Source organism: Rhinolophus hipposideros, assembly GCF_964194185.1.
Source record: "Rhinolophus hipposideros genome assembly, chromosome: 14".
Taxonomy (NCBI): domain Eukaryota; kingdom Metazoa; phylum Chordata; class Mammalia; order Chiroptera; family Rhinolophidae; genus Rhinolophus; species Rhinolophus hipposideros.
In genome coordinates, this window is record NC_138060.1 from 32,336,044 (window position 1) to 32,359,149 (window position 23,106).

A 23,106-nucleotide genomic window follows, 5' to 3' on the forward strand; every position below is an offset into this window, starting at 1 on the left:
ACACCTACCACCTTTTGTGGTATTCTTGATGAGATCCTGGAACAGAAAAAGGACATTAAGTAAAAACGAAGAAAATCTGAATCAAGTATGACTTTTAATTAATAACAATGTTATGGAGTAAGGGTACGGGGATCTGAGGAAGGTATTCAAAAGGTACAAACTACTATTTATAAGATAAATAATGAAAGGATGGAATCTACAACATGATAATTATAGTTAATACTGCTGTATCATATATAGGAAAGTTGTTAAGAAAGGGGATCCTACCTTGTTTCCCCAAAGATAAGTCCTAGCCAGATAATCACCTCTAATGCGTCTTTTGGAGCAAATATTAATACACATTATATTATTATATTATATTATACCAGGTCTTATATGAGACCTGGTCTTATAGTAAAATAAGACTGGGTCTTATATTAATTTTTTTTTAAAAGATTTTATTGGGGAAGGGGAACAGGACTTTATTTGGGGAACAGTGTGTAGTCCCAGGACTTTTTTCCAAGTCAAGTTGTCTTTTCAGTCTTAGTTGTGGAGGGTGCCCTTCAGCTTCAAGTTGTCCTTTCAGTCTTAGCTGTGGAGTGTGCAGCTCAGCTCCAGGTCCAGTTGCCTTTGCTAGTTGCAGGGGGCGCTGCCCACCATCCCTTATGGGACTGGAGGAATTGAACTGGCAACCTTGTGGTTGAGAGCCCACTGGCCCATGTGGGAATCGAACCGGCAGCCTTCAGAGTTAGGAGCACGGAGCTCCAACCGCCTGAGCCACTGGGCCGGCCCCCTTCTATTAATTTTTTCTCCAAAAGACGCATTAAAGCTGATTGTCCAGCCAGGTCTTATTTTCGGGGAAACATGGTAAGAATTCTCATCACAAGAAGATTTTTTTTCTTTTTATTGTATCTGAGATGGATGTTAACTAAAACTATTGTAATCATTTCACAATATATGTAAATCAAACCATCATCTGTGCACCTTAAACTTACGCAGTGATGTATGTCAGTTATTTCTCAGTGAAACTGGGGGTAAAATAATAACTATCAATATTAGCTCATTAGTTGTAACAAATTATACCATACTAATGTGAGATATCAATAAGAGAAACTGGTTGTGGTGTACATGGGAACCTCTATACTGTTTTTATAACTTTGTTGTCAGTTTCAAACTTCCAGAATAAAGTAAATATTTTTTAAAATCCTGGAGAATTCAGTTTAAGGAAAATTCTTTGAAACTGTTTTATTAAGCCCAACCAGATAGTTGGTTTCCTCTTGAATTACCTACATAAAATTTTGATAGAAGAGGAAAAGAGGTATTCTAGACAAAGGATGAGTTGAAAAAGTCCTTGGGGGCACATTAAAAAATTGTGAGGGACTTCATAAAAGTACACTTGAGATTATTTGAGACCTCCTAGTGACACAGTTTTGAAGCACAGGTTAGAGAAATAGGACTTACTTGGTCATTTGTATGCAGTTTGAGAAGAAACTGCCAAATAACTCTTAAATCTCAAATATTTAAATCCTAAATTACTTTACATATATTATGTAACTGGAGTCAAATATGTAGAGTTGGCTATAAACACGCACTTGATAAACAAATATTTTTGTTCTGTAATTTTATGGATCCCTGTAACATTATACGCAAGTTTCCTTGTGCTTTTTTTCTTCGCCACTTAGAGGTGAAAACTGGCTCTTTTTAAACGATACCATTTCACTCATGGCTTGATTTATTAGAAAGAGAAAGTTCAAAGATTTTTTCTCTCCATCCCCTAATCCGGAGTCTTGGCTTTTCCATATCATGCTATGAAGGGTAAGTCTTTTCTAGAACTATTCTTTACCGTCACCATTTTATTTCTCCTTTCAGTTCCTTAAGACTGAAAATCTTTGACTGATATTTTTCCTCTAATGTGTAACTTTTTCCTTTTTAGTTCTCAAATTCCTTCAATAATGTTCTGAAATATTTTAGGCCTTTCCTACCATAGTGCATAGACCTAAATTTTCATAAGAGTTTCAAAATGTTTATAGGTACTTAGGAATCCATGTGCCACAGATTAAGAAGTCCTGCCTGTCTTGAATCATACTAATATTAGTAATAGAGCCCCAGTAAATTTATTTTCCTTACTGTTCTTTCCTCTAGTTCTATCTTACGTGAACAGTATTAGCACTGAAGAATGAGATTATTTTAATAGTTGTTGAAGATTAAATAAAAATAGTTTAAAAGGCTATAGCTCTAGGACAATAACTTCCTTGTTTTGGGTCCTTGGCTATACTAGCATAGCACAACCAACCTCAAAAATTGAAATTCTAACATTTAGTAAATTTACCTCTTCTTGATATGGATGGAATCTACCCCATGCAGTCTTGAAAGACGTTAATTGGTGTGCACATGCTACGTGACAATAATGTGTGGATTTTTTTTAGCGTTTAGTTTGATGTTTTGCTGACCTTTTGAATTTGCAGAGGCAGAAATATACAGAATACCCCCTTATCCACGCTTTTGCTTTCCATTGTTTTAGTTATCAATGATCCAAAAATATTAAACGGAAAATTTCAGAAATAAAGAATTCATAAGTTTTAAATTGTGTGACGTTCTGAGTATCGTGATGAAATCTCACTGCCACCCCACACCATTTGCTTGGGGCATGAATCATCCCTTTGCCCAGTGAATTTATGTTTTGTACACTACTCACCTGTTGGTCACTTAGTAACCATCTGGGTTATCAAATAAACTGTCTCAGTATTGAAATACTTACTTTACTTAATACTTATTTTACTTAATAATGGCCCCAAAGAATGAGAGTAGTGATGCTGACAATTTGGATACACCAAAATGAAGCCATAAAGTGCTTTTTTAAGTGAAAAAGTGAGTACAGTGCAATAAAATTTTTTAAGGGAGACTAACTTTGATTACAGTATATTTTTATAGTTGTTCTATTTCATTATTATCAATCTCTTACTGTGCCTAATTTATAAATTAAACTTTATTAAAGGTATGACTATATAAGAGAAAACATAGTATATACAGGGTTTGGTACTAGCTGTGGTTTCAGGCATCCACTGGGGGTCTTGGAACATACCGCCCATGGATAAGGAGGTCTGCATTTTGCAAGGAATGTTACAAAGTGCAGGCTGCCATCTAGAGACAGACTCATCCTGGAGATATAATCACAATAATTTTTATTTATAAGGCATTCTGAAAGATTTACAATTTTCCAATGTGTGTCTTTATAATAACCTGAGGTAATTTTTTTTCCATTTTTGCATGTACTACTTAGACCACATACATCCCAAGATATTTATTATGAAGCTTAAAATGCTCATTAAAAGGCAATGAAAGTGTCTGTCTCTTTCTCTACATTTCCCCCTCTCCCTCTCCTCAAATCTTGTGAAAGACTTACTTATAAATCACTGCAATCTTAGGTAATTCTTAAATCCTACATTTCTGGTATGCAGATGTTCTTTAAAATCCTTCTCAGTTTTAGTAGCCTCAGCATTTTTTTTAATCCTTTCTTATCTCATAGTTTCTCTGCTAATTTATCCATGTTTATTTTCATTCTTTCTCTATTTTATTTTGATTTACAACCTGCTATTACATAAAGTAAAAATGAAACAAAAAATGAGACTGCCAAAACATTTTCCTTTTGTATGCTTGGATTATCTTGGTCTGTCACCAGATTAGATTTTATTAAGAATCTATTATTCGGGGGTTGGGGATAAGGGGAAAGGTGAAGGGATTAGGAAGCAGCTGGTAACCACAAGATGGCCTCAGGGTTTTTTGAAAATTAATTTGGGGAACTTATCAATAATGTTGTAAAGATTTTGTTGGGTATCCGATGGGCATGCGTCCTATTTGGGAGACCACCTCAGAGATAATGTGGATGCCTGATCATGGCATTGTACACCAGAAGCTAAACATTAATGAATGCCAACTATAATTTTATATATATAATGTGATGGCTCGGTGTGAGGTCGGAGGGATAATGAATGGGGGGAGGGGGGTTCACAGTGTGAGGGATATAAATGATGAACGTCTAAGTATTACCTTGTCTTGTACACCTGAAACTAATAAAAAAAAAAGAATCTGTTATTCATTCTTTAAAAGCAAAGCCATAAAATAAAAAGGCTATTTCATATATGGAACCTTTATTTAGAAAGCATCTGCTGTTTGGTAGGCTCTTTGCTAAGTGATCTTAGGCAATGTTAGTGTATTTGAGCCACATCCAGGGTCAGTAATTTTGAATGAGCCAAAATGTAATAATGTGTCATAAAAATTATTTTTACATTTATACATATTTTTACATATTAATATGTACATATACATATTTTTACATATTTTACATTTAAAAGGGCCATTGGTTGTGTTTGAATATATTGTTTTGCTGCTAAGTACAGTTCTTTCTGCCTTCAATCTTCTATCTGCTTCTGTATCCAACTGGAAGGATACAAAGAAGGCTAGATAGAGTTTCTGCTCTGGCTGGCATCGTAGAATAGAGGGGAAGGGTAGAACTAAAAATGATGAGGGTAAGGTGAGACAATTCTCTAAGCCGGGGTGTCCAAACTTTTTTCAACGTTTTTCACCAAGGGCCTTATATGGTAAAATACACAAACAGCCAGGCCACTCACTCGAGGTGAAGTACGTGTTGCCTCACCTGATTTAAGTAAACTAAATATATTTTTGGAATTTGCTGCGGACCAATAAAAAATGGATTGCGGGCTACAGTTGGCCCGCGGGCCACAGTTTGGACACCCCTGCTCTAAGCCATAGGTTCATATACCGTGTTTCCCCGAAAATAAGACCCAGCTAGACCACTAGCTCTAATGCGTCTTTTGGAGCAAAAATTAATATAGGACCCAGTATTACATTTATACTATACTATACGATATTATACTGTACTGTACTATACTATACAATACTATACTACACTATACTCCCAGTCTTATATTAAAATAAGACCGGGTCTTATATTAATTTTTGCTCTAAAAGACACCTTAGAGCTGATGTTCCAGCTAGGTCTTTTTTTCGGGTAGACACAGTATGGGGTAAGGTTTGCTGGTTCTTGCTTCACTTTTCTGACAAGTACTTCTTTGTTACCTTAATCCATGCTTGAGGTGGGTTCTAGGCATTTTGGACAGGGATGTTTAGTGCTGTTATATCGGAGCATCACTCGAGGTGGAGAGTATAGGTCTGGGTGATGGGAAAACTGCTGGAATGACTTTCCCTGGTTCTGAAATGTAAGAGGTAACTGGTTTCATTCTTCAAACCACGTTAGCCTTGTAACATGCAGAATTAGCAATCTGGCTTCCACTGGAATTCAACTAAGGAACTAGAGCTTTTAGCTTGCCTGCAAAATGAGCAGAAAATTTATCAAAAAATTAATTCCTCAAAGTAGGAGAACCTTATACTAACTGAGCATCTCATATACTGAGATACCGTGCTATATATGTTTGTTATCTCATTTACTTCTCATATCATCCTTAGTCATTTGTTCACAAACATTTTTTGAATGCCTCCTCCAATGTGCTAAGCACTCTAGGCATTAGGAATTACACATTGAACAAAATAACATTCCTGCTCTGAAGTGGTATTATAACCATTTTAAAGATAAGAAATCTGAGTTCATAGAGAACGATTGACTTTTCTGGTGCTCCGTAGCTTAATAGTGGGTGGAACAGAGATTTAAAACCTACTATGTCTGTAACTTCTTCAGGATTCTAGGATATGCTGTGATTGCTGTAACCACAGTCTCTCTTTATTTTTACCTGTATTGCTAATTATGCAAAGGTGTGTTCTCTAGTCCTGTTTTCATATTGGTTTTCAGTTCCATCTTTTGTGTCCTATGATAGCTGTTAAGAAACAATACAAAATTTCGCATTTCTGGCAAACTTACGTTGAACATTCTTATGCCTACACTCTAATGAGTGCATATTGATAGTGACTGTATAAATGCGTAATATGCAAGGTTTAAGAGCAATCTGTCTTTTGGTTCAATTTTTGAGTTTTTTTTTTTTACTTGAAATGTATTCATTATTTTGTTTAACATAGTCATACAGTTCATATTTCAGGAAATGCAAAGGATATGCAATATAATGTCACCCTTACATCCCTAAATTTCAACCACATATTTCTTTCCCAGAAGCAACCAATTTTGCCGTATATTTGCATAAATTTCCAGAAATATTTTAATGCATTTATCATCAAATACATATATATACTGTTTTGTGTATGAATATATCCCACAATATCAATTATAGACAGCTTTATTATTTTTGACATTGACTTTAAGAGTCAGTAAAGAGTAGTAAGTCGTGGTTCCTGTAGCCAGACTGCCTGCATGTAGACCGTAGATCTGCTACTGGGAGACCACTTGTGCAAGTTGTTAAATCTCCAAATGCCTCAGTTTTCTCATCTATAAAATGGGAGAAAATAGATACATTCTTTATAGGATTGTTGTGAAGGTTAAATGTGTTAACATCAAAGGCTTACTCAGCACAATGCCTGGCAGATAGTGAGCACCCGAAATTACACCCAAAATTAGCTGCCACCACCATTGTCATTATCATCACCATTTTTACTTATTTAATCTGATTCTTATTTTATGGGCATATTGGCTTTCTTTTCCTTTTGATATTACAAACAGTGCTTCAGGGAATAACTTTCTACAATGTTTATTTTGCACACGTGTGAGTTTATGGATGCTTTGCAACAGGTACAATATAAGGCCAAAGAGTATATCGTAAATTTGTAATTTTGCTAGACATTTGCCACATTACATACCACAGAAATTTTATCAAGTTACGCTCTCACCAGCAGTTTGACATAATTTAAATAATCTAGAACTTGATGGTAGCTTTCTGATGTTATTTCTATTTCTGATATTACTTATAATTAAGAATGACAATTTTTGAAAGTTTTTCATTTATCGTCATTAGAAGTACAATTTTTTATTTTTTAATATGAAATATGTATGTTGTTGGTAAGTTATTCTTTCAGGATTCTCACAGATAAGGTAACTTCTTAGTGTTTAGAGAGTGGAAGATAATTTTTATTTTTTTCCATTCTTTATTTTCAGATATTTATGTTTCATGAATTTGAATTATTTTAGATCATTAATTTACCTTTGTTATTTATAACATTTGGATAATCTTCTGTTAGAAATACTCATCTCTAAAAAGCAAGAATACAATGGTGAACTGAAATTAGCATTTTAATTTGAGTATTAGTCTTGAGTTACAGCAAGATTTTTTTCCTTTGTCAAAGAAAGCTAAGAAGAAAGAAAACCTTAAAGTATCACTCATTTTTCAAGGAACTGCGGGGGTGGGGGGTGGGGGGGTGGGAATACAACGATTAGTAAAGACCAATCTCTGCCATGCTTACCTCTAGTGGGTGAGCTATATAGGGGCTATTTCCAGGTTAGAAAATGTAAAAAGGGACAAAGAAGGTTGTATTGGACAGAACTTTGGACATTACCTGAATCTACTCAGGTGAATGACTAAAATTAAAAGAAATCAAAATAAGTTGTCAGAAAATAGTACAAGGATGTAGTGCTATAGAAACCAATATAATGAGCAAATGCTTCAAATAGAATAGCTGGGTTATCACTAAGGAAAGGGTGTTTGATGTAGCAATTAGGAGATAATTGGTGTGAGGAAGTAGTTTCAATAGAGTTGTGGAACCCAACTGGAGAAGAATGAACAGTTGGAAAGTAAATAGACTAATCTTTGGAATAATTATTAAGGCAACAGAAGGATTTTCCTCTTAAAACAAATAATCTCCGTAACAAGCTTCTGTTCATTTCAAAATTAAGACTTTAAACCTCTGCTTTTATTTTATTAGTAATTGTTATTTGTATATGGTAGTCACCTTTAAAGATGCAAAGCATGAGGCTGTTATTTCCATATTGCTTTTAATGCCTTTCCTTTTGTAACATTAAATTAACGTAGCAAAATAGTTCTTTCATAAACTAACATAGCTAGTCCATTTGAAATTACAGTTAGGACTCCACTGTATATGAAAACTGCCATATTTATCATGGAAATAGAGTTGAGCATTATTTGCACTGGAAGCAATTTAATAATGACATATGTGACATATTAAAATAGTAAGACTAAAGTTGTCCTTTTTCTTGAGTTTTTAAAAAAATCAACTTTACCAAGATATAGTTTCCATACATTAAAATTAAGATTGATGATTTTTGACAAATGTACACAAACAACCCTGTAGCAATGCTCCATGAAAATATAAAAATATTTCCATCTCCCTATAAACAACTAATTCTTCCCATGTTTAATAACTTAAAAATCTAATTTTACTTCTGTTTTTTTAATTAGCTGCCATTTACGAATGTAATTTTAATTATCAAGACTACTTGTAACAACCCTTGAATTTACATACTTTTTATCTATAGGAATCTATTTCAGGTTGACAAAATAGTTCATTACCCAAACAAGGTTAAATACAGTTGACCCTTGAACAACGAGGTTTGGAATTTGCAGGTCCACTTATACGTGGATTTTTTTTTTCTTCAATAAATACACAGTCAGCCCTCCATATCCCTGGGTTTCACATCCGTGGATTCAACCAACTGCAAATCGAAAACAGTATTTTTGATACCCTCTTGGGAATCAGAGGATGCTCCTGGAACCAATATCCTGTGGATACCGAGGCTACGACTGTAAGTTACGTTTCTGGGGAGTCAAAAGTTATACGCGGATTTTTGACTGCTTGGGGGGTCGGTTCCCCTAACCCCCGCCTTGTTCAAGGGTCAACTGTACAGTTAAACAATTTTGTTTAATTTGATTTTAAGAGTGTTTGGCAGAAAGTTACTTTTACTTAAGATAATTTATAATTAGCAATTTAATCTGTTTTCTGTTTATTTATTTTTTAAAAATTATCTGAAAATGATCACTGTATTATGGGGCATAAACAACCTGTCTTTAGTACTGTTGACTACTCTCTAATACTTTTTTTGGCATAAATACATAAGATTGCAGTATAAATTTTTCATTTTGTTTAGGAAATTGCATGTTGTGGAGGAACTCGTTAAAAAACTTTTTTTTTCACTCAAACCTCCCAACCTAGACTCTCTGATTCTCTACAGTTGTATATAGGGAATTACTGTTCGTGCTACTTAATGAATTCAGCATTCTGAAAATGAATGAGAGAGCTGTATATCAAGTAAAACATGCTTAAAAAATGGTTCTGATTAAAAGAAAGGGCAGACATCATTTTTCTCATTTTACAGATTAGTAAAAATTAAGTCAATTTAAGTTTAATGTATTAAATGTGTCATTGTCGTTTTGGTTGGGACGCTGAGTTAAGACCATATTTTGATGACTTTTAGTGGCTGTTCTGCTCTATGCTCTTTCCTGTAAGAGCACAGTACATTTCAGAGACTCCTCCCCACATTCCTAAATATGATTTGAATTGGAGTTGGCAATCATTGATAAGGAGCCTGTCAGAGGTTATAATTTTTTTCTTAACTGATTGTGTCTAATTCTTGTGATTTTTAACTTGAATATTTTACATTTATACAGTTGAAAGTGAACCTCATTTTATTATTAGGCCAAGATTCTCTGTACTCAAGGGTGATTTCAAACTTTTTCCAGTTTCTTTAAATTATGTTAATTTTTAACAAGTTTTTGGTATAAATCCCTCTTATCATTATTAAAAGAATGATAATATTTATATAACCATATTTGAGATAAAAATAAAGAGCTAAGATAAAAGTTGTATGAATGAAATAAGAACGGGGTCAACTTTTTCTTTGATACTCATATGGAAGTTATTGAGAAACTTCATGCTCAGAGAAAACATTTAACTGAAATGTTATTAAAGTGAGGTTTAGTATTAATTTATACAAGAATATTCTGATGATGAAGAATATCAGAAAAAGCCGTAAAGGAAGATAACACTCTATACTTGGATGTTTTTCAGACTAAGTAAGCCAGCTATATGTCTGGATAGACCCAGTCTATGTCCAAGTCAATTTTTAGGGTCTTCCCTACGGTATAAATTCATTGTTTATGTCTTTGTCTTTTCCTTCCCCATCGTTAATCTTAATATGTTTCCTTATACTTAGCCTAATTTATAGGTTATTCAGTTCTTTAAAAATGTCTACAGAACTTCAAAGTTCTTAAAAGATTTTTTTAGAATAGATAGGAGTTTGGTGAAGGAAAGAAAAACCCAAGCATATAAAACTTTTCAAATAGTGGCCAGATTAAATTTAATGTTTAGCATGGAATAGAAAAGAATTGACTGTAAAATCTGTTTTTCCACAGGTACTGTAAGAATAGAGATGTTTCGAAATATGCAGAATGCAGAAATCATCAGAAAAATGACAGAAGAATTTGATGAGGTATAGCATTTCTGTATTTATACAAATTGCCTGCTTACACTTCTTAGTGGTGAATATGTTGCTTATTTTAAGTTTTGATTTGGTATTTAGTATAAGACAATAACACTATTTTCTCATGTATATAATAAGTCATGCTACTAATTCCAAACTTAAAGATCTCTGGGAATTTGAATACATTGTATGGAGGTAGCATTGAATGGTAACTGATAAGCATAAGAAAATCAGTGGTATGAAGTAGAAGTTGATTCTTGACATTCATTCATGAAGACCACCTAAAATTCCCAAGTTTATAAATGCATCTCCAGCAGTTTCATATTTCATGGAATGCTAGTCCTGTTAAATGCTTTAAAGAATAAAGGAGTTTTTGAGGTCAGAGAATGTGAGCAGGTTTCATGTTATACTTGTCTTAGAGATTGTCAAAGAACAATTTAAGGTTCTTTAAAATCTATTGGAGAACAACCTTAACTTTATTTAATCCAGAATTCCCATAATTATTCTATATAAATCTTTCCACCCCCGCCCATTTTTTTGTTGTGCTTGTGTGTGTGTGTGTGTGTGTGTATGTATGTGTGTAAAACTTAAGTGCTTATTAGGGACACTGGAATATTGTGCTTTACATTTATAATATATGTTTGGTTTGCTAGTTCACAAATTAATCACAAATCATTTTTTCTGCATGCATTTCCATTTTCACTGAAGTATTCTCTCAAGTAGTTTTACAAAGATTGTTGAAACACTCAAAATTTTATTTCTCTGTTGCATTTATAATGAACTCAGTTCATGCCATGCTTTAAGCCATCATTAATTCCAGTTTTAATATTCTGCCTTTTGATTTAAGTCAGAGTTCTAATCTCTTGTGGATGTTCCTTTTTCTTGACTTTCAACACTAATGACAAAAATTGGCTTTTATCTAGGTCCACTCTTTCAGTGCAGTGGGCTCAAAATTATTACAGTAAAAGACACATTGCCATTAATCCCCCTCAAAATACTCCCCCTCACTTTGAACACACTTACCCCATCATTCCTGCCACTTCCTGAAGCAGTTCTGGAAGTCCTCTTTTGTGAGTGTCTTTAGTTGCGCTGTCTTGGCTGCCTCTGTCTTGAATTGATTCAAAATGTTTACCTGATGATTTTGACTTTGTAATAGAGCCAGAAGTCACATGGTGCCAGATCCGGTGAATAAGGTGGATGAGGACACACCGTAATGTTTTTATTTGACAGAAATTGCCATACCAGAAGCAGTGTGTGACACAGAGCCTTTCTGTTGTGATAAAAAAAATATGGTGAATGCTGCTGCCGAGTGCCATCCAACAAAAGGACAGGGATCTTCAATACGGGAATTTGGCATGTTGAATCTTAGTAACTGTGTGTGACAAGTTTCAACTTGTTTGGTGCAGTCAGTTGGGTGTGAGCTACAGTTGAGAGAAGGTGTGTTTTAAAGTGTGCCATAAATCATCCTCCATCGTGACAATGCTCCGTGTCATACATTGCTTCTGAATACGGCAATTTCTGTCAAATAAAAACATTACAGTGTGTCCTCATCCACCTTATTCACCGGATCTGGCACCATGTGACTTCTGGCTCTTCCCCGAAGTCAAAGGGATTCATGACAGGTAAATGTTTTGGATCAATTCAGGACATCTAGACAGCCACAACAGCGCAACTAAAGACACTCCTGAAAGAGGACTTCCAGAACTGCTTCAGAAAGTGGCAAGAATGATGGGATAAGTGTGAAGCAAGAGCGAGTATTTCGAGGGGGTGATTAATGGCAATGTGTCTTTTAGTGTAATAATTTTTTTTAACTTCCACATTCACTGTATTGTTTGATCACACCATATATATATACGGATATATATATCCGTAGTTGCTTATCTTCAAAAGGCTCTGAAATTCCAAAGAACTTTTTTGCAATTTAATTGATGGCAAAACCTGGCCTTGACAAATATGTTATTTGCAATAGAATCTGCCCCAGATTCTATTGGCTTATGTTGGAATATAACTGTATTAACTTAAGTAATTAAAAAACTAAATCCTGAAACACTTCTTTGGGACCACTTTTCCTAAAAAAATATTTTTTGTTGTTACTTCATGAGTTTGTACATATGTGGCAAATAGAAGATAACAAGCCAGATTAAGTTGCATGTGGCAGGTTTACTGGCTAGCTACTCCACTACCATGCCAGGTATAAAATATAGGTAGGTGTTTCAGGTTACAGATTTAAAACTAGTATGCATTTTGGACCTTCTCACTAACACGTAAGGAAATGATTATTAACCATTTAAGAGAATAGTTCCCAAACTGTGCTGCACATTTACATCACCTAGGGATATTTAAAAACTACTGATGCCTGGCTTTCTCTCTCATTGCCCAGACATTCTGATTTAATTTGTAAGGCATGCACCTGGGCATAGGGATTTTTAAAAGTTCAGCAGGTGATTTTAATGTACAACAAAATTGGGGAACTACTGTTCTAAGGGAAATAAAAAGAAAAGGCCAAGATTTAACTTAAAAAAAATTTATATGTAAGAATAGAATAAAGAGAAAACAGAAATGAATATACTGTGAAAATGCACAATAACAGTAAATTACTGCTTTTGTAATAAGATTTTGAGGTAACTATGTAGAGAAAGATGAGAAATTCAGTGAAATGAAGGTCATCATATACCTAAGAAAAGATTATTATGAATATTGTCAGATATGCAGAGTATGTTGGAGAAATAGTTAACTGTTACCAAAACTGATGATGATGAGTTAAATGTAGCAAACGAAAATTGTTAAAAGGCACTTATTTCATGTTCCTAAATATTTTTCTCCCAATATTGGAAATTACCTAATCACAGGTATTTTAACAAACACCGTTCTGAATTTTTTCCCGTTCGACAGTACAGTTAACACAATTTTGATTATGATTAGCATGTATTTGTTTAAAGCACAATGATACATTAGATATTTCCATGGCTGTTCATTTCATCTTCAGTCATTTTAGCAGAAAGTATTGCTGTTTTTGCTACAATCAAGAAACTGCATTTAAATGCTTGCATATTGTTAAATATATAATATTTTATTTTTTTTTCTTCAAAATACTATGTAGGTCATTTATTCTCCTGGGAGTGGAGGGAGTTGGCCTTGGTAAATTATATTTTATGGCAAAATTCCGAAAGATCTGATGACAGGAACCATTGGATCCCAAGAGCTTAGAACAATGTCTCGTTCACAGGGAATAGCCATTAAAATTTTGTTAAATGAATGATTGTAATGTATTATAGGAAAGTAAAGTAACAGTGAGATGAATTAGAAGTAGTTTAGATGCAAGGTATTTAAATTTGGATAAGGTAGTCCAAGAGTATGTTGTTGCCTGAGAAAATATACTCTGGCTTCTATTCCTTATTATAAGCTGGTTATAACATTTGCTATTAGATAACTTTTTAAAAACCTCCACACAGCCAAAAGTGCTTTGTAATTGTAGTACCAGCATAATTTAAAAATACATTATTAATAATTATCCGGGGAGTCTATAGCTCTTCAGAGTTAATAGATACTCTTGGTTCCTGTTGAAGCCAGCTGCTGGGAGGTAAAGCAAAATGTAATCGCATTTCTTTCCTAGGTTATTAGAATTACATCTTTGTTAGAATCACATCTCTGTTAGATTTCCATCTCTATTAGAATTCAGACTCTTAGGTATGTTTCCCTAAGGTCAGTTTTTATAGTTTTCAGATATTTAAGTGTGACATTTAGGTAGGGAAACCTTTGCAACACAACACATTTGATACTGGTTACTTAGTACCTTTAATTCTTGTCTGTTATTTTGTATTGTATTGCTCAGAATTATAAACAGAGATCGTGTCTTGTGATCTTCCAAAATGATTATAACATAACTTTTTTGTCTTCTCATTTCTAATATGTGCTTCTGTGAATTTGTTTATTTAAACTTAGATATAGAACTTTTCATGCGTTTATTCATTTGAGCATTTATTAATCAAGGATTAAAAATATTAACTGTAAACATGGCTAAATAATATAGAAACTGAGAAAATGTTAAGGAAATGACAGAGGTGTGGTAGAGGAAAGCTCAAATTATCTCCATTCCCAAATTCAAGTCTAAATTTTTTTTTATTGTGCATCCCATCAATAGAACATTTTTCAGCCTATATTCTTAATAGTTAAAAACCTATGATAAGGCCAATTTTATGTATAAAATTATTGTGTCCTCCTCTACTTCTCCCACATACTCGTTCTCAAATGACTAGAGTTACTGTCTTGTGGGGAAGAGTGCTTAGAAGTAACTGACTGGTGCTTGTTTCAGACTTTCTTAGAACTATGTCTATTTTCTTAATATCTGATATAAAAAAATAAAGGGTTTTTTTCTTTTCTTCCACCCTTGGTGTTCAGAAGACTGAGTGTATAGTTCTTGTTTATTGTATTACAGTGTTGTTTTCAGTGTATATGTATTTATTCATAGAATTAAATGCACTACTACTAAATCAGTTTCTTGTCAGATGTCGATAATAGATCATCATGGCTTTAAGTTTTACAGTGGTCTAAGTAGAGTTTGTGCAGGAAGTTAGTGCTATCACATTTATCATTCACTTATGATTACATATTCAGCTTTTTTCCTCCAGAAATCTGTGCATTTCTATTTCATGAAGGGTTAAAAATAAATACTGTAAACAATAAATCCATTGTATTAGTCACATGTAACTTACAAAGGGAAAAAACAAGTGAAGCGTGCCATTTCTAATGTCAACCCCTTTGAGCACTGAACTCTTCTTAGTTACTCTTCTCTCAGGATACCTCAAATACCATTTGTGACAAAACATTCTGAAATATGGACCTAGTGAGGCCATGCCGTGTTTATTCTGTATATTAAACATTAGTAACAGTGTACTTCTTTTTAGGTAAAAATAAAGAGAAGTTCTAATATATTTTTGAAATGCACCACTTAGTTTATGTTATACATATTACTTTGGAGACGGCTTCAAGTTCAGGAAGGTATACGATATTAAAGAAAGTAAAGTTGGAAATGAGAAATGCCAAAAAAAGGAATAATCAAGTAGAAAAACTCATGAAGACTCAAGAAATTACCAATTGGTAGTGTGAAAAGGAATAACACAGGAAAATATTACAGCTGTGAATCTTGCAGTGCAAATTACTGGAGACGAGAAAAAATGTTGAATAATAATAATAGCAAATACTTCTACTTCTTTGTGCCAGAACTGTTGTAAGTACTTTACATATACTTAACCCTTACAACATTTTTATGAGGCATGTGTTTTATATTATTTCCATTTTAAAGATGAGAACACTGAGGCAAAGGTGTAAGAAACTTGCCTGAGCTCACGCAACTAGTTAATGGCAGAGCCAGGAATTGAATCCAGACCATCTAGACTCTTAAGTCCATGCTCATGTAAATCAAAATTAATTTTAGACTCTAAAAAGCATTTATTTTAACAAAAGGAGCAGAAGCCCAGGAGACACAGATTCAGATAGCAACCTAAATTGTGTTGGAGGGAGAACAAAGAAAAGCAGTGTTTATAAAGGCAAAACCCACAAAATGTAAATTTTTTTCATGGAAATGAAGGATTGCTAGCTAAGTTAACAGGGATTGGTGATTTCTAATACGCAAACAAGGAAGGCAGAAAAAGGACACGGAGGAGGTCCAGTCCATATGTGTGTAGAGCAGTAGCTGTTCCAGGGGGTTTATGGTTCAGCCTTGAGCTCAATTGAACAGGTTTAGCAACTTAATGCCGTGTTTTCCCGAAAATAAGACCTACCCAGACCATCAGCTCTAATGTGTCTTTTGGAGCAAAAATTAATATAAGACCCGGTATTATATTATATTATATTATATTATATTATATTATATTATATTATATTATATTATATTATATTTTACCCGGTCTTATATTAAAATAAGACTGGGTCTTATATTAATTTTTGCTCCAAAAGACACATTAGAGCTGATGATCCAGTGAGGTCTTATTTTGGGGGCAACACGGTGGCATCTCTGAGAACTGAGGCACAAGATACGCATAGGCTGCATAGTCCTCATAGGCCCTACCTCTTTAATAGCCTCCTTACGCCACTTGAGGGACCCCTGATATTAGTGACTCTGTTTTAGATATTTTAGTTCACATTCCCCCTTTTGATCAAAATCTTTCCTTGGAAAGCATTGATGATCAACCATTCTGGCATAGATTATTAGGAATATTTGTTTGGTCCCTTGTCGCCAGGAAAGTTCATGCTCAGTGTGTCATGTAACAGGTAGGGGGTGGGGATGGGATGTTATTATAATTGAAGTCATAATCACAGGGGCAGTAGCCACATTTGAGCAGTAAAGACACCAGGGAAGTGATGGTCCTTATCTGGAATTGTCTTCAATCAGGATCTCAGTTGAAGTGAGTCATTCTTCCTAGGGAGGAAGTGGGTGGGATCAATTAATCATCTCTAGTCTTTGTGTAATCATTATCTGAGATTTTTACAGGGACTCAAGGCACTTGAATATACAAAACATGAACAGTTTGACAATGAGGTGCATATAACAAATCAGGACAATAACGAGTAAAACAGTTTGCAGTCATAACCACTGCCTTATCCTGCCTAGTATATAACTGCAAGTGATCAAAAATAGCTCAAGAAATGGTACTGATGTAACAGGTGTACTTTTTCCACTTGGATACCTTGGGTCATATAATAAATTTCTGTCTACTTTTATTACCAATGTCTTATCATTGACCATACAAGTTACAAAATTAAATAGTAGTTTTTAGAAGGACCAGTTATATTCTATTGATTTTTATTGAATCTTTTTAGATTTAGTTAAACCTTTTCCATTACATTATCTGAGACAGCCATACTCATTATGAGAAACACTTTTAATGAGATACTCATAAGCCAAAGTATGACTCGACAGTAACAGTATCAGTGGGTACTAGATTAAAAATCTCCATCTGGAGTAGTCATGATCAACTATATATTCAGGTTATAATTGTACCCTGGAAATTTCAAGATTTTTATCCTTTAGTTTTAAAGCATATTTATAAAACATGACTTTACAGTGATTTAAATGAATCACATTTATATTTTGTAATATAATTTAACAATTATTAAGAACTATTAAATTAGCTAGAGCCAGGTACTAAAAATTTTGTTTTATTTATTGTACATACACTTTTTATTTTAACAAGTGTTAAGTAAATGAGCTGTTTGGTCTTTCAAACTTATTTTTATGGGATTAGTTTATTTTTGTGTTTGAACATACACTTAATGTACGTCCAACTTTTAGTTAGGAATCTATATTTAAAGTCAACAAGGTTATGGCTCCAGACAATTAGTTCATGTTCTAAATGGGGAAAGAACTTTATATACTAGTGGCAGTAGTGTCTTGACAAGTTCCATGCTTAAGAAATAGAAAACCCAATGAGAACCCAAAGGATAAGTTAATTATCTGAGGTTTGAGGGCTTCGCAAATTATTTTGCTCTAAAATTAGGTTTTCAAAGATGAATAGAAATTCACCAGAAAAACCAGGAAGGCGCTTATAGGGAAGATGGAGTTTAGGATGTATAAGAGGAAACAGTGAGATGCAAAACTGGGGAGAGTGAATAATAGGCCTGTAGACTAGACTAAGGAAATTAGACTTGATATTAACAAATAAGCCATCCCCAAAACATTGCTGTGCTCATAAACATACTAAACAGTGTCTTGCTGGAGATACAGAGATGAGTAAGGTACGGGCTTTGAAAATTATAATAAAGTTTTGTAGCATTGACTTACAGAGTTGTTCTTTCCAAATATATTTTTATGTTATTCCTTAATTGGTGTATATGTACCTCTATGGGCCAGTTGAATTTCTTGATACTTTAAAAGTCTGAGGTTTTGCCAGAAATAGAACAGTTAGCTTAGGCTTAATTAGCATAGGTCTGATAGTAAAAAGCAATTTCTCTTTAATTGCAATGGCAGTCATCCAAAATAATCTATCTAAATAGTTAATCTTTATGATTATTTTTTGTTGTTAAATGTGTGATAGAACTTAAAAACAAAAGTTCAAACAGTATATTTAATGATAAATTTTATATAGGTCATTCAGAGTTTTCTTTTATAAAAATGTTTTCTACTGGATCTTTCCAAGGATAAATAATATATCCTTTTCTTTGTTCCTCGACACACATTTCTTAGGCATTCTGACTTTGAAGAAAAATTAAAATGAAACACTTCTAATTACTGTGATATATAAATTCACAGATGTGATTTTACATCTTAAACACTGACTATAACATTGTGATAACTTAGATAATGCTACTTCAGAATTTGGAATTTCTTCTAGTGATTTTAGGAACTTGGTATCCTCAAGGATGTTAATGTGGATAGTTTCAAACACCTTTTAATGCACCCATTTTTTAAAAATTACATGTCATCTGATACACACAACTGAATATATGTAACATGAATAAGCTATGTAAGTCTGCCACCCTCAATTTAAGAACTGAAGATTACTACTGAAATACTTTTGTGCTTCTTCGCTCTCCCATTCCAATGCATTGTTGTGTTTTAAGACTTTTCAAAACATAAAAGTTCCTTTTTTCCCTTCTTGCATGATAGTAAATTTTAGATGACAATAACCTAGTTGTCTTGTAAAGTATGCCACATTTTTATTTCTTTGATATTTTTTTCCTCATCGTATCATTTAACTTGTTTTTATAACTCCTGTATTTTGTAACTGAAGGTTAGATCTAATGACTTCATTAGATTACAGTTACACATTTATTGCAAGAAAATTTCATAGGGGATGCTGTGTACTTCATATTGTGTCACAGTAGGTAGCCCATGTCATGTTGTCCACTTATTAGTGATGCTAAGATTGATCACTTGTTTAAGGTAGTGACCACTGAATCTTTTTGTAAAAGCACTTTTCCTTTGCAATATAATTTCCCTTATCAAATAATTTGGTACTTTGTTAATATTGTGCTTATGCCAACTTGCCGTTGATGATTTGTTTCCATTGATGATTTGTTTCTGAAATTTATGTGAATGTAGATGCCAGTGTGTTTTGAAGTCTGGAAAAAGGGTATTCTGTGTTGATGGTTTATGAATTAGAGAGAGTCCACGTTTACTTACGAGACATACTGATTAGGCTTCTCTAAACAAAAGAGTCGTGCTTCCTACAGGTAGTCAGAGGCTTTTGTGAATAAACCCAACCAGTAAACCAAACCATAAACAGAAGTACTTTTTGTTGATCATTCACTTCACTAGATTTTATTTCTTCAATATTTATATATCGCATTCTTCCCAGCTTGTCCATTATCATTGTTACTATCTTAGTTTAAATTCTCTCTGTACCACCTTCATTTTAAATCTATTGCAAGTGGACTGTCTCCTTGCTCCTTTTCCATCACCTTTACCTCTAACTATTCTCCATATTGAAACCAAAAATATTTTTTAAAGCTCACGTCTGTTCATGATATTTACTTGCTCAAAACCTTTCAATGGCCAACCATTGCCTCCAGAATAAGGTTTGGCTTTCTTAGCCTTCTTTATATGAATAAGGCTCCCATCTTTCTTTTTGGTTACCATGACAACATCTGTTTTAGTTTGCCAAAAGTAAAGCAGCTCTGTAGTCCTATTCTTGTACTTTTGTTTAAAGTTTCTATCGCTGTATTTAATTCACTTACTTTATGTGACCATTTTCTCAATTAAAATAGAAGTTCTTTAGAGGGTGGGAGAAATGGGGAGAAGTTGGTCAAAGAGTATATAAACTTTCCATTGTAAAATGGTAAGTTCTGGGGATCTAATGTACAGCATGGTGATTATAGTTAATAACTTTGTATTATATAGTTGAAAGTTGCTAGAACAGTAGATCTTAAATGTTCTCACCAAAAAAAAAAAAAAGAAAGAAATGGGTAATGTGATGGGGTGGAGGTGTTAGTTAATGCTATGATGGTAATCATTTTGGATATATAAATGTATCTAGTCAATATGTACACCTTACACTTACACAAGATATATATCAATTATATCTTAGTAAATCTAGGGGGAAAATGAAGTAAAAGTTCTTAGAAGAAGATCCTTGTTTTGCTCATCTTTGTATGCCAAGGACTAGGATAGTCAAGCATATATGTTGCTCATTGTGTGAATAGATGGATGAGTGAGTAAATGGTTGAGTGGATGGATAGTTTGCAAATCACTGTTAAGCAATATCTATGGGTAAGTCTGTTGAAATCAGGTAATCAAAAGCCAATGTTTCACCAAAAACAGGTGATTTTTTTTCCCCATATTGTTTAGCTGGGTTGAAAATCAATTCTCTTGGATTTACTCTGAGAGAGTGCTTTATATCTTTAGATATCTACAGTTTGTGACCAAATTGGGTTCCCAAATATTTGTGAGGACCATTCATTGGTAATTCTGTTTTCTACAAATTATTTTTGGCTACTATAAAATTCAAATGCTTAGGGATTAAGCAGTGAGCTTTCTACCTCTGCTAGTTGCATGAACTCAACCTTGCAGTGGGACCCCTCATAAAGCTTGTTCTCATCCCAGTCAGGCTGTAAATTTTCTGGTTTTAGTTGCTGGCTCTTGTCCCTGAAGCTTGACACCCTTTTCCTTCTCCCCATCAGTGTCCCCCAATCTTTTAAAGTAGAGTTTTCCATTAGTTGCTTGTCTTTCTGTTGAGAATCTAGAACCCCAGTGTTCCTCCCTTGGAAGAGCCATTACTAGACAGACCTGTCCTCCAAGGTTCCTGTGGTAAACCAGGTGACATCAGGTGTTGAGTAGATAGTACATGGACTTTCCATTCCCAGAACCACAACCCTGTGGCTCTGGGATCTAGAACAAGTTCTTAAGATCTTATTTCTTTCATCTTTGTATATACCAATACTCACCAGAGCATATGAATAACACAAGATTGTATATGTGAAAAGTGCGTATCATATAAATGCTGTCTATATTTGCTATGTGGAGATTTCTTCCCTTGTATTTGCAACATACCTTGAGGAATTGCTTTCTTGCTAGACCTTTTTGGTTTGCGCTGTATTATTTCTCTTGCAGATTTCTGCCTGATATTTTTCCTACCTAAGCTTCTTCATTTCTATACCTGTTTCTTACTTGATATTGTTTACCTTTTCATTAGTTTCGTCAAGTTTCTTGTGCAAAGTGTCATTTATAAGACTGCCCACAAAGAAATAAAACATTAGTTGTGGAAACGGCATTTAGTCTACTTATTATCTTTACTATTATTTCATTTTCTTGGCTCTCCTGAAAAACAGACATTACTGCTTTGTGAGGGGAGCTAGTTTTCAATACCTACTGCCTATCATTAATGGGAATTCTTTTTTCATGTCATGTACAGTGTGTGTGACAAGGAGAAATTTATAACTAGTATTAGAGTAAAGCAAGAAACTGCCTATTGAAGTAGATAAAGTAGACTTTGTTTTTCCAAACTGTTTTTTCCTCTTAATCACAATATTTACACATGATACAAAAATTAAAAAGGCATGCCTTGTCAGTCTAGTGGGGAATTGAGCTAGGTTTGTATTCTGTTGTACCACAGGCTGCAGATGTCTCTAGTAGTGGGTGCTGTTTCTTTATGCTTAGGATCCCAGAGGGTTTTCCTCAGTGTTCGTGGTGCACCCTCAGCTTGCAGCTCTGTATGCTCTCCTGTATCACAGAGCACTTTATGCCCCACACCACACTCTTCTCCTTCTAGTGGTAGACTCCTGTTGCTTGTTGCCTGGTACTGTGTTGAGGGCATGGGGGTTCTCTGTTGTCCAGGTCATCCCTAAGTCTTAAGCATGCCTTGTGTGCCTGGAGCCACTGGGATACCTTCTCAGCTTTCCTATCCCTCCCTCCTTCCAGTATCAACTAAACATCCTTATGTCTGTGTTTGGCCTAGGGTGGGAGTTTCCTGTCCGTCTCCCAGTGCTCTCAGACCTCTATTAGTATTGCTGTAGGATTCAGGGTCCTGGACAGTGTTTTGTCTTTTCTCCTCCAGGTAGAGGATTTTTTTTCCTACCCAAGCTGCAGGGCTTCTTGACCTGTGCTGTGGTAGTGACTCAGTTTGCTGACTCGCTCCCATCAGATTAAGGCTTCTGATTTGTAGGAGACAGGGCTCTAGAGAAGTGAGCTGGGCTTCTACCTTCCCCAGCAGGTGAGGATCATCCCCTGCAGGCCTGCACAAGAGAAGTGCTCTCAGTTCTGCGGTGCCTCAGTCTTTGTTGTAAGTACCTGGTTGAGACCTGTGCAAAAGAGGTTTTAAGTGAGTGCAGACTGCTTGTTTTCCACTGACAAGCTAGCCCACCCCAGGTCTTTGACAGTTCATAAAAATTTCAGCTGATTTCTTCTTAGCCATATGTATGGTGGGTGCCTTTTCTTCCTAGGCTCTGCCACAGATGATAGAGTTTGTGTGTCTCATCTCTTCTTGGAGGGCTTAGTATTCTTTGGAATTCAAGTTAATTCAGCTCAAGATGTGCTCAAGAAAAGTTGGGACTTTTTTGTTGATTCAGCTAATTCTCATTGTAGCCTCCTTCATCCTAAGTGGAAGCTAAACCCTACTGTTACTCTTTTGACATTGCTGTTAGTGTTTTTTCTTTTTTTAATATGAAAATTGCTTTTATATGTCTGAATTTGTTGGTCTTATATAACTTCTAGCTTTTTTATTGTATTTAGAAAAAGATTTCCCCACTCTAATATTCTCCCATGCTTTCTGCTATTTCGTTTTTGGTCGAATATTTTTAAGGTGTTTTGAATCATCAGGAATTTGTTTGGGTGTAAGGTGCAA

General features: G+C 34.4%; 1 protein-coding gene across 2 annotated transcripts in view; it reads left to right on the forward strand.

Annotated features, from left to right (window-relative positions):
* Positions 1–23,106, forward strand: part of STAG1 (STAG1 cohesin complex component) — a 328,953-nt gene that overhangs the window by 154,984 nt on the left and 150,863 nt on the right. For both annotated transcript variants that reach the window (XM_081071693.1, XM_081071694.1), the window contains one exon: positions 10,263–10,339. In XM_081071693.1, coding sequence (XP_080927819.1) covers positions 10,263–10,339 — 77 coding nt within the window. The remainder of the gene's footprint in view (positions 1–10,262; positions 10,340–23,106) is intronic.